Consider the following 12,114-nt stretch of genomic DNA (forward strand, 5'->3'; position numbering starts at 1 on the left):
ATGATGGTGGGGATGATTGTGGTGATGATGGTGGTGATGAAGGTGATGGTGGTGATGAAGGTGATAGTGGTGATGAAGGTGATGATGGTGGTGATGAAGGTGATGATGGTGGTGATGACATGGTGGTGATGAAGGTGATGTTGGTGGTGATGGTGATGATGGTGTTGATGAAAGTGATGATGGTGGTGATGAAGGTGATGATGGTAGTGATGATGGTATTGATGAAGGTGATGATGGTGATGATGGTGTTGATGAAGGTGATGATGGTGGTGATGATGGTGATGATGGTATTGATGAAGGTGATGATGGTATTGATGAAGGTGATGATGGTGATGATGGTGTGATGAAGGTGATGAAGATGGTGATGAAGGTGATGATGGTGGTGAGGATATGGTGGCAACGTGATGATGTGATGGCTGACCCTTGTATAACATTGGTGTTTTCCTGGACATCCGTCAGTTCATTTCACCCTCATATCCACCCTGTGAAGTGTTTGCTGTCTAGTATGCCTGTGCTCAGTCATGTTTGACTCTGCGACCCCATGAACTGTAGCCCTCCAGCCTCCTCTGTCCATGGAATTCTCCAAGCAAGAGCACTGGAGTGGGTTGCCATTTCCTCCTCCAGGGGATCTTCCCAACCTAAGGTTTGAACTCATGTCTCCTGCATCTCCTGCATTGGCAGGAGGGTTTATATATTTTTTTAACCACTGGCACTACCTGGGAAGCCTTGTGTTATGATCCCCTCTTACGATGGTCTACAGAGAGGGACTTGAACTTGCCCAAGGCCACACAGCTAGTCAGAGCCAAGGCTGGAAGTGAGGCACTGTGACTCCGGGGCCCACTTTCAGCCTCTCTTCTACCTACTTGATTTTTCTGGCTCTGCAGATGGTCAGTGCTCATTATGGATGTGCCCAGGGCTATTCAGATGGCACATTACCTCCTGGTAAACAGGGTGAGCCCTGGAGCAGACGGACCTGCCAGGCCTCTCTCGTGGTCGTGACCGTGACTGGGTTGCTTCACTGCTCTGAGCCCTGGGGCCTGGGATGGGCTTTGGGGACTGTAATGCTGCTTCCCGGAGGCATTCACAGGGTCTGACTTTTTTGTGCGTGGTGTCTGGACACAGTAAGCCCTCAGTGAAGGCAGGTGTGCTCGGGATATTCCCGGGAGGCAGAGGGGGCATGGGTGGGGTTGCATCCCGGGACCTGGGGCATCCTGAAAGGAGCAGTGAGGGTGGGTGAAGTGAGCTGAGTTTGGCACTGGCTTCGTGGGGCGGCCTCCAGCTGAGGCAGGGCTCAGGGAGGAGAAACATTCCTGAGAAGTGACGGGCCTCTGGCTTCTCAGTGACGTCATGGAAAGCAGTTTCATGGTTCCCCGGGGTGTGAACATTGAATTATCGTAGGATCCAGCAATTCCGCTCCTAGGTTTATGTTGCTGCTGAGTTGGGCCTGTGTGCTCAGTCCTATCCGGCTCTTTGAGATCCTATGGACTGTAGCCCGCCAGGCTCCTCTGTCCATGGGATGTTCCAGGCACGAATACTGGAGCGGGTTGCCATTTCCTGCTCCAGGGGATCTTCCCGACCCGGGATCGAGCCCGCATCTCCTGTGTCTCCTGCATTGGCAGCCTCATTCTTTACCACTGAGCCACCTGGGAAGCCCTTCTAGGTTTATACCTGCAAAAGAATTGAAAATTGGAACTGAAATAAATGCGTGTACATGAATATCCATAGCAAGACCATCCATAATAGCCAAAAGGTGGAGACAATTCAGATGCCCACCAATGGATGAATGCTAGATGGATACAAAAGGGGTGTCACATCTGTGCCACGGAGTATTGCTCACCCATAACAGGAATGAAGCACAGAGACGACGCGCCACAGGTGCCCTTGGAGACATGCTGCTCCTGAAAGAGACTGGACGCCAAAGACCACATATTGTGTGACTCCATTTATTCGGAAGGTCCAGAGCAGGCCAGTCCTTAGGGACAGAAGGCAGACTGGTGTCAGCAGGCGCTGGGGGGGCAGGGGAGTTGAGGAGATGAGGATTAATTGCTTGGTGTGTTCGGGGTTTTCCTATGGGGATGGGAATGTTTGGGAAGTAGCTGGAGGTGGTGGTTGCCCAGCATTGTGGATGTGCTATGGGGCCCTGAATTATTCACTTTGAAATGGTTAGTTTGTGTTATGTGAATTTCACCTCAAGACATTTTTTTTGTTTGTTCGGTTTTGGTTTTTATTGAGATAAAATTGGCATATACAATTATGTTCATTTTGGGTGTATGACACTGATTTGTTACACGTGTATGTTGCAAAATGATGACCACAATAAGTTTGGTTGTTTAGTTAACATCTATCCTTATCACATAGTTCCATTTTATTCCCCTTGTACCTGTATATTGCAAATTGATGACCATAATAAGTTTGGTTGTTTAGTTAACATCTACCCTTATTACATAGTTACATTTTTTTCCCCCTTGTACATATATACTGCACAATGATGACCATAATAAGTTTAGTTAACACCTATCCCTATCAGTCAGTTCAGTTTAGTTGCTCAGTCGTGTCCGACTCTTTGTGACCCCATGAATCACAGCACGCCAGGCCCCCCTGTCCATGACCAACTTCCGGAGCTTACCCATGTCTATCAAGTCGGTAATGCCATCCAACCATCTCATCCTCTGTCATCCCCTCCTCCTCCTGCCCTCAATCTTACCCAGCATCAGGGTCTTTTCAAATGAGTCAGCTCTTCACATCAGGTGGCCAAAGTATTGGAGTTTCAGCTTCAGCATCAGTCCTTCCAATGAACACCCAGGACTGATCTCCTTTAGGATGGACTGGTTGGATCTCCTTGCCGTCCAATGGACTCTCAAGAGTCTTCTCCAACACCACAGTTCAAAGCATCAATTCTTTGGCACTCAGCTTTCTTTACAGTCCAACTTTCACATCCATACATGACCACTGGAAAAACCATAGCCTTGACTAGATGAACCTTTGTTGGCGAAGTAATGTCTCTGCTTTTTAATACGCTGTGTAGGTTGGTCATAACTTTTCTTCCAAGGTGTAAGCGTCTGTTAATTTCATGGCTGCAGTCACCATCTGCAGTGATTTTGGAGCCCAGAAAAATAAAGTAAGCCACTGTTTCCACTGTTTCCCCATCTATTTGCCATGAAGTGATGGGACCAGATGCCATGATCTTAGTTTTCTGAATGTTGAGCTTTAAGCCGACTTTTTCACTCTCCTCTTTCACTTTCATCAAGAGGCTCTTTAGTTCTTCTTCACTTTCTGCCATAAGGGTGGTGTCATCTGCATATCTGAGGTTATCGATATTTCTCCCGGCAATCTTGATTCCAGCTTGTGCTTCCTCCAGCCCAGCGTCTCTCATGATGTACTCTGCATATAAGTTAAATAAGCAGGGTGACAATACACAGCCTTTTCCTATTTGGGACCAGTCTGTTGTTCCACGTCCAGTTCTATTCCTATATGTACTTACAGTTTTTTCCCGTGTGATGAGAACTTACAAGGTCCGCTTTCTTGACAACTTGTAAATTTACACAATATTGTTAACTGTAGTCACCATGCTGTACATTAAAGCCCCAGGACTGACTTACCTTAAATCTGGAAATTGGTATGTTTTGATCTCTTCCACCTATTTCACCCACTGCCCCACCCCTGGCAACGGCTAGACTATTCTCTGTATCTACGAGTTTGGGCTTTTAATATTTTCTATTGAGTTATAATTAGCATAGAATATTACTGTATTCGTTTCAGGTGTAAAACATAGTGATTCAATTATGAAATGATCACAGCAAGAACAGTTAACCATCTATCCCCAAGCAAACTCATTATGGTATTATTGACCATATTCCTTATGTGTCCATTACATAAATCCCCATGACTGATTTATCTTGTAGCTGGAAGTTTGTACCCCTGATCTCCCCCATCTATTTTGTCTGTTTCCCCACTCCCTGCCCTCTGGCAACCACCTGTTTGTTCTCTATATCTATGGGTCTGTTTCCCTTTTGTCTTCTGGAATTCACATGTCAAGAAAATCATATGGTATTTGCTTTTCTCTCTCTGACCATTTTTTCAGTTTGCATAATACTCTCCAGGTCCATTCATGGTGCCACAAATGACAAGATTTCATTATTTTTATGAGTAGTATTCTGCTGGATTTTATTCACACACACACACACACACCACACACACACACACACACACACACACACACACCACACACACACACACCATCTTTTCTTTATTCACTCAGTTCATCTGTCTACGGACACAGGTTGCTTCCATACATTGGCCATTACAATCACAGTTGCAGTGAACACAGGGATACTTATATCTTTTCAAGTTTGTGTTTTCATTTTCTTAGGGAAGTTATTCAGATATGGAATTACTGGATTGTACGGTAGTTTTATTTTCAGTCTTTTGAGGAAGCTTGATTCTGTTTTCCTTAGTGGCTGTACCAATTTACATCCCCACCAGCAGTGCACGAGGGTTTCTCTTTTTTCTGCATCCCTGCCAACATTGCTGTTTCTTGTCTTTTTGGTGATAACTATTCTCTGCTTCCTCTTCTATTTTTTGGAATAATTGGAGAGGGACAGGTATTAACTCTTCTTTAAATATTTGGTAGAATTCACCTATGAAACCATCTGAATCTGGACTTCTGTTTGGGGAGAGTTTATTGATTACTGACTCAATTTTGTTAGTAGGTATTGGTCTATTCAGATTCTGTTTCTTCGTGATTCACTCTTGGAAGACTGTATGGTTCTCGGAGTTTATCCATTTCCTCTAGGTTGTCTGGTTTGTTGGTATAGTATTCTCTCAGGAGGGCTTCGCTAGTGGCTCAGTCTTAAAGAATCCGCCTGCAGTGCAGGAGACGCAGGTTTGATACCTGCATCGGGAAGATCCCCTGGAGAAGAAAATGGCAACCCACTCTAGTATTCTTGCCTGGGGAACCCCATGGACAGAGGAACTTGGCAGGCTACAGTCCCTGGAATGGTAAAAGAGTCGGACACGGCTTAGTGACTGAACACATTCTCTAATGATCCTTTGTATTCAATAAATTGTTTTAAAAAGTGACATCAAGAAAACGGGGGAAGGGACTTCCCTGGCAATCCAGTGGTTAGGACTGTGTACTTCACCACAGGGAACTTGGGTTTGATCCCTGGTTGGGGAACAAAGATCCCACATGCCGCGTGGTGCGGTGAGAAAAGCAGGGAAGAGGCAATGTCGGGTCAGATGGACGCTGAGCATGAGCGTATGGTCTTCGGTCAGTGATGCCTCTCGAGTGTTCCTCTCTCCTGGGTGCTGTACCCGGGGCTGAGGACGTGCTGGTGACCACCCACCCACAGCTCCTACCCCCTCCTCTATAGTGGGCCGAGAGTCATTAAAGCAGATAATTGCATGCTACCAGCTGTGTAAATTACGATTCTCTTACCAGCATCCATAATTTCACTAAAAAACAAGCTCTTGTTTGCTGGGTTTTATAAATGCACAGAACTCTTTTCCCCTGCCCGTCTAGGTGCTCATTCGTGTCTGACTTTCTGAGAGCCCATGGACTGTAGCCCACCAGGCTCCTCTGTCCATGGGATTTCCCAGGCAAGAATATTGGAGTGGGTTGCCATTCCCTTCTCCAGGGGATCTTCCTGAACCAGGGATCGAACCCATGTCTCCTGCATTGGCAGGCGGATTCTTTATCACTGAGCCACCTGGGATGTCCTAAATACACACAAGAGAATACCTTTTTTTATTTTCACATTGAAGCAAGTTTAATTTGCTTTGGTAAATAAATTATTGGTTTCAGAGGAAAGAGCAAATTGCTTTTGGTTTGGTTTGTATTCAGCTACCAAAGCACCAGCGCAGGACAGATGTGCTTGTCATCTGTGTTATCACCAGCTGTGGCTTCTTGCTTGCCACTTCTCTTCCGTGTTTCTTCCTTGTGGGGTATTTTGCTGGCATCCCCTATTCTAGAATCAGCTTGGATGGGGAGCAGTTGTGTGTGCAGGGGCTCCCACGTCACTGTAAGGGGTGGTGGGAGGTTGGCTGGGTCTGGAAGGTGCAGCCTGATGGAGGGTTCCTGGGATGCTGGGGTCTCAGGCTGTTCCTCCATCACTGCTCCATGATCCAGTGTGATGTTGATGGGTCAGCAGTGACGATGGGAGGCTTACAAAAAAGGGAGTGCAATGGGGACCCCCCCCCGATGGCTTCTCTACCCACCCCTGCAGGCAGAAGGTCGTGGAGGGCAGTCTGACACACCCCTTTGCCCTGACGCTCTCTGGAGACACTCTGTACTGGACGGACTGGCAGACCCGATCCATCCACGCCTGTAACAAGAGGACTGGAGACAAGAGGAAGGAGATCCTTAGCGCTCTCTACTCGCCCATGGATATTCAAGTGCTCAGCCCAGAGCGGCAGCCTTATTGTAAGTCAGGGGGTGGGTTGGGGCTGAGCGTGGGAGGCTGGTGTCTTCTCCTGGGGAGGGAGCAGACTGGGAGAGGTCCCTCTGGAGAGCTGGCGCGGGGGCTGCTTTGGGCAGGGCTGTCCGCAGGGGTGGCGAAAGGATTTCCAAGGAAGGTTGCCCTGTTTTCAAGGCCCAGTGGAGGTTACATACTTACTCATATAAAATCTGCTCCAGATCTGAGTTCTCAGCCTGGGCTCGCCGTGGGGTTGTGGAGGTGTGTCTGATGGTGAAAAGCCCCTGTGACAGGCAGAGCCAGGGACTTGCGTTCACCCGCTCCTTCAAGGACCACCACCTGCTTTTATGGGGACCTCCCCAGTTTCCATGCGGACCACAGAGGGTGGGGGTGGGGGTTCTGGCCTTGATGCTGTTGAAGGTCCCAACTTTGAATTTAAGAGTGGGGGTCCCAGGGTGGAGTTCTCTGAAGTTGTTTTCTGGGGAGAGCTCCATGGTTCTTAAATGCAAGCTGGGATCAATCCTTGGGTTGAGAAGATTCCCCTGGAGAAGGGAATGGCAATCCACTCCACTATTCTTGCCTGGAGAATCCCATGGATGGAGGAGCCTGGCAGGCTATATAGGCCATGGGGTTGCAAAGAGTCGGACACAACTGAGTGACTAACACTTTCAGCGTTTCGTGTTTCTTGGGTCCCGTCCCATCCTGTCCTGGGCAGGGTGAGATCCCGGGAGCGTTCGTCAGTTCAGGTGCATGATGGTAGTGCCAGGGAGAGCGAAAAGCCTCGTCATCAGCATCGAGAGGCTCGGCCCCGTGTGGCCACCGAGCGCCTTTGCAGAGCCCATGAGGTCCAAGCACGTGACAGATAAGACCGGCCTCCGCTCCAGGAAGCCCCGACCCAGGGCGCACCACTGCCAGGCAGGCAGGCCCTGGGATCCTGCCAGCGAGGGCTGGGGGTGGCCTCCACGGGGGAGGTGGCCTTGGAGGGGCCCTGATGTAGACGGGGTTTCTCGTCGTAGGAAATCGAGAGGAGGAGGGGGAGGGGCGGGGAGGGTGCCCACGTCGGGCGAGGCGGGGGTGGGGGCCGAGGGTCAGTTCGGAACCGTGTCCCCCCGACCCGTTTCCCGCAGACCACACGCGGTGTGAGGAGGACAACGGCGGCTGCTCCCACCTGTGCCTGCTGTCCCCGAGGGAGCCCTTCTATGCCTGCGCCTGCCCCACGGGCGTGCAGCTTCAGGACAACGGCCAGACGTGCAAGGCAGGTGAGCCGGGGAGGGGCGGCCGCCGGCCTGGGTGTCTGCCGTCTGCTTCCCTCGGGGAGGGGCTCACACGGTCTGGGCTCCGAGCCTCCCGGATTGGGTCAGATCTGGGCTCTGCTGCCCAACGGGCACGCTGGGCTTCCCGTCTGTAAGAGGAGGTCGTACCAGATGGGCTGAGACCCTGAGTGCCGAGCACCCTGCCTGCTTGCGTGATCACGCCCTAAAAGCCGGCCGTTGTTAACTATTACCGGGAGGGAGGAGGCAGCGTCCTCTCCTCCCGTCTCTTCCAAGGGCTCCTGATTCTGCAGCACCATGGGCCCTCCCGAAAGCTCCTGTCTTTGCTTTTCTTCTTTTTTTATAAGCGTTGCTGTGGAACTCATAATTCATTGAAAAAAATTTATTTTTTATTACCACTTTTTTTTGGCTACACTGTGTGGCAATATGGTTCCCTGACTAAGGGTGGAACCCACGCCCCCTGCTGTGGAAGCACAGAGTCTTAACCCCTGGACCATCAGGGAAATCCTATAATTCATTTTGACCCTTGCATCCCATTCTCTTGGGATCTTCGTGCCATAATCACCCCCCTTCTTCCCCAACCTGCTGGAAACGTAGGTCGTGGACACATCCTTAGTGGGAGTTATCTTCCGGATGCATGAAGTTTACCTGATTTCCCGCCCCCCACCCCCCTGCACGAGTGATATTCTTTGCTTTTGACGTTTTCCCGCCTCTTTATTCTCCCCCTTGCTTGTCGCAGGTTTGCCGCTTCAAGCACTAATGCTGTGATTATTTGTAATGAGGTGTCACCTGTCTTGGGGCGATGCCTGGGGGCCTCTACTGCCAGGTGTGGGGTTCAGGGTGTGCTTTTCTGGAAATGATGTGTGTCCAGGATTCAGCTTGTCCCCTGGGGACGTCCAGGGCCCAGCACAGCCGGGCAGCACCAGGGTGAACTCGGGCCAGACCAGCGAGGGGGGTAGTGAGAGGTGACCGAAAGCAGCCACTCCTGGGCCAGCCCCACTTGAGGGAAAGAAAGGGAAACCGAGGGCTTCCCGGGTGGGCTGGGGGCAGAAGGGAGGAGCAGTGGTAGAACTTGGTCCTGGATTTAAAACAAAAGTTCATGATGGCAAATCGGAGAAGCGTGGCATCTGCTAGGTTCCACATACCCCCAGGTCGTTCCCTCGTGCCTGCTATATGCTGGGGCTAAAGCAGGTAGCAAGCCAGGCAGGCCTATTGGCCCGCCGCTCACAGAGCACACGTGCTAATTGGGTCAGGTTGGTGGGGCACACACGTGAATAAAAGTGTTAACAGATTTGGATCAGAGTAATGCAAGACACACGAAAGGGGCTGAGACAGAGAATATAGTCACTTACACTTTCACTCACAGTGCAAGACCCACAAAAGGGGCTGCGGCAGAGAACATAGTAAGTCCCCTACATCTGAATGAGTTCCCTTCTGGGAGTGCGTTGGTAAGTCTAATTTGTTGGTGAGTCTAACAGTTAGCCAAAGTAACCCAACTAACACAATCGGGTATATAATACTGTGCTGTAATAGACTTATAATACTTTTCATGCAAATAATACATAAAAAGCAAACAAACGTGAAACTTAAAACATTTCTTATCTTACAGTATAGTACCTTGAAAAGTACAGTAGTACAGTACACAGCAAAAAGGGGCTGGCATCTAGTGAACGGGCAAGAAGAGTTGCTGACTGGGGGAGGGAGAGGAGGTGGGAGATGGCAGAGCTGAGGGATGGTCAGCGACAGGAGGGCCAGCTGCAGGGTCAGGCACACCTGGTGTGCGTGGCACAGGTTCTGTCTGACCCCTGCCAGAACCAGACGCACGTTCGCATCTTTAAAGTTCGCAGCTTGACGGCTTGTATGTAGGGGGCTTACTGTAATGCACAGGGGGATGGGTAGCGGGGACTGACTGCCTGAGGTGGATGGCCAGAGAAGGTCCACCCCAGGAGGCACCATTTAAGCTGAGACTTAGGGACTAGCGGGAGGAGGGGGATGGAACAGAGTGAAGGAACAGCCTGTGTGGCTGCCCTGTGGCAGGAGCCAGTTGGTGTCAGGACCGACCTCACAGGTGTCTGATCTGTGCAGGCACGTGGAGCCCCAAGTTCAGAAGAGCCCCATTTTGTGCTCTGTTGTCAACTTGAAAGCACCCTGCATTTTCATTCTGCAATGGTCCCTGCAAATTACGGAGCCATTTCTGCTTTGTGTATTGCAGAAACTAAAGGGAAATCTGGAATTAGTGGAGATATTTTGGTGTATCTTTCTCTGCTCTTTTGTCCACGTGTATCTATACATTTCAGTTGACAATATTTCAGGAGCATTTGCAATTACATGAACTATGTCCCACATGGTTCAGTGGTAAAGAATCCACCTCCCCGTGCAGGAGGCGCAGGAGATGTGGGTTTGATCCTTGAGTTGGGACGATCCCCTGGAGGAGGAAATGGCACCCCACTCCAATATTACTGCTGGGAAAAGCCCATGGACAGAGGAGCCTGGTAGGGTACAGTGCATGCGGTCACAAAGAGTCGGACATGTCTACGCACGCACGCATGCACAGTGCTTCAGGAGCACGTGTTTTACTGCCTGAAGAATGTTTTATCAAGTGTGTAGACCTTCAAATCATCTTCCTCCTGTTGGGCATTTCTGTTCTATTTGTGTTTTTGCAATTTCCGAGTCTTGCTGCTGTGAGAGGGCTGGCTTGGGGCCTGGCCCTGGAGGTAGAAGGATCTGGATCTGCTGTCTGTTATCTGCCATCGATGGGTGCTATCTGCCTGAGCCCTGTGTTGGATCGGTTGGTGATGCCTGCTCTGGGAGAGGGAGGGGGATACAGGTATGGTTGCCATCTCTGCCCACTCCAAGTATCTAGAACCAGGCTGCATGTGGACATTTGGGGAAGGACCAACTTTAAAAAATACACAATATGAGAATTGTAGTTGTGTTTTATTTGGGGCACAATGAGGACGATAGCCCAGAGATAGCATCTCAGATAGCTGAGAAAGTGCTCCAAAGAGGTAGGGGAAAAGGTCAGTATATATATGATCTTGGTGAAGGAGAAGTACATGCAATCAAGTGCATATTTTTGCAGAAGTTTTCTGCTAGTCACAAGGAACAGACGTCACTTGAACGGTTGTAGTGCTTTTCTAGATATGAGGAGATACAAGAATTGGGCTCATAAAATTGGCGTCTGAAAATATCTAACCATCTGAAGACCCGTCCTGCCAGTTTTTCCTGGAGCACAGACGCCTCCATTTCTACTCTCCACCCTGAGCTCCTTTCAGGACGTGTTGAAAGTCAGCAGCCGCAGCCACACACGATTTAATCTTGGTAGAGGTGGATGGCAAGTGCCTATGCCACGTGCCAATTTGTAGTTGACAGACACGGCCCCAAGAAGGTAGATCATGCAGTCGTGCCTTCCCCAGTGGGGGCCTTGTGCAGCTGCTTTTGTAAAGGGGCCTGTGCAGCTCCTTCCTGCATCAAAGTTCCAGGAGTGGGGTGTAGGCAGAAGTGAGGGTTGTGAACCCTCACCGAAGCCCAGAGTCACGGCCCAGTGAAGTGGCACAGCCAGAGAAGCCTGGAGTTCCAGAAGGGACTTGACCAGACTGCCCTGGGGTCCTGCCACTCTCTGCCCCCCTTCCTTATCTGTGAGATGGTGGGGGGGGGGGGCGGGTCGAGACCACCCCCTGCCAGGGAAGCTGTGGAGAACCCAGGGCATCAACAGGAGTTGCAAATGGGACCCCCTGCAGGCAGTGAGTCTGCATATACAGTGGCCATGCCCACCATTCACACCATTGACACTGCGTCAGGCCCACGGGGCTCGGTTTGCCTCCATTGTCGGAGGATCCTGCCACCCCTTGGGGGAGGCCCAGAGTCCTTTCCAACCAGAACAAGTGGGGACTGTAGGCTTCTTTCAGGTTTCCACCATCCCAGTAGCTGGGGCCTCTGAACTCTGGGGGCCGCTGCCTGGGGTTGAGTCCTTTGAGAGGATTGTGTACCCTCTGCAGGCATCAAACCACAGGGAGAGGGGTGGGAGGGCTTTCTGGAGGAGGCAGTACCCGGGGCTGGAAGCTCTGTGCTGGGAGCTGACACCGATACCCACAAGGGGAACTGGGGATTAGTAGCAAAGCCTGTCTTTCCTGTCGGAAGCAAGCCCTCGGGGGCGGGGTGTGCAGGGTGTAGGGTGGGGTGGGGCTGGGGCTGATCCAGTTCCCAAAGAGCCCCTGGGAGTCAGCCACTGGGGCCACCTTTCCTGGTTTTGTCAGAACTGCCCGCTCCCCAGCTGTGAAGGACACTTTTTCAAATGACTCAGCTGGAGAATGCCAAGCTCGTGGAAGAAAAATGTTTTTGTTGTCATTCCGAGGGGCCCCTGCTTGGTTGGGAGCGAGGGATGGGGCGGGGGTCTGCATAGAGGCAGACAGGATCTCACACTGAGGCTG

General features: G+C 50.7%; 1 protein-coding gene across 2 annotated transcripts in view; it reads left to right on the forward strand.

Annotated features, from left to right (window-relative positions):
- Positions 1-12,114, forward strand: part of LRP5 (LDL receptor related protein 5) — a 121,851-nt gene that overhangs the window by 45,483 nt on the left and 64,254 nt on the right. For both annotated transcript variants that reach the window (XM_065937933.1, XM_065937934.1), the window contains exons 4-5: positions 6,225-6,421; positions 7,541-7,672. In XM_065937933.1, the coding sequence (XP_065794005.1) occupies positions 6,225-6,421; positions 7,541-7,672 (329 nt within the window). The remainder of the gene's footprint in view (positions 1-6,224; positions 6,422-7,540; positions 7,673-12,114) is intronic.

This window comes from Muntiacus reevesi, chromosome 5 (assembly GCF_963930625.1).
Source record: "Muntiacus reevesi chromosome 5, mMunRee1.1, whole genome shotgun sequence".
Taxonomy (NCBI): domain Eukaryota; kingdom Metazoa; phylum Chordata; class Mammalia; order Artiodactyla; family Cervidae; genus Muntiacus; species Muntiacus reevesi.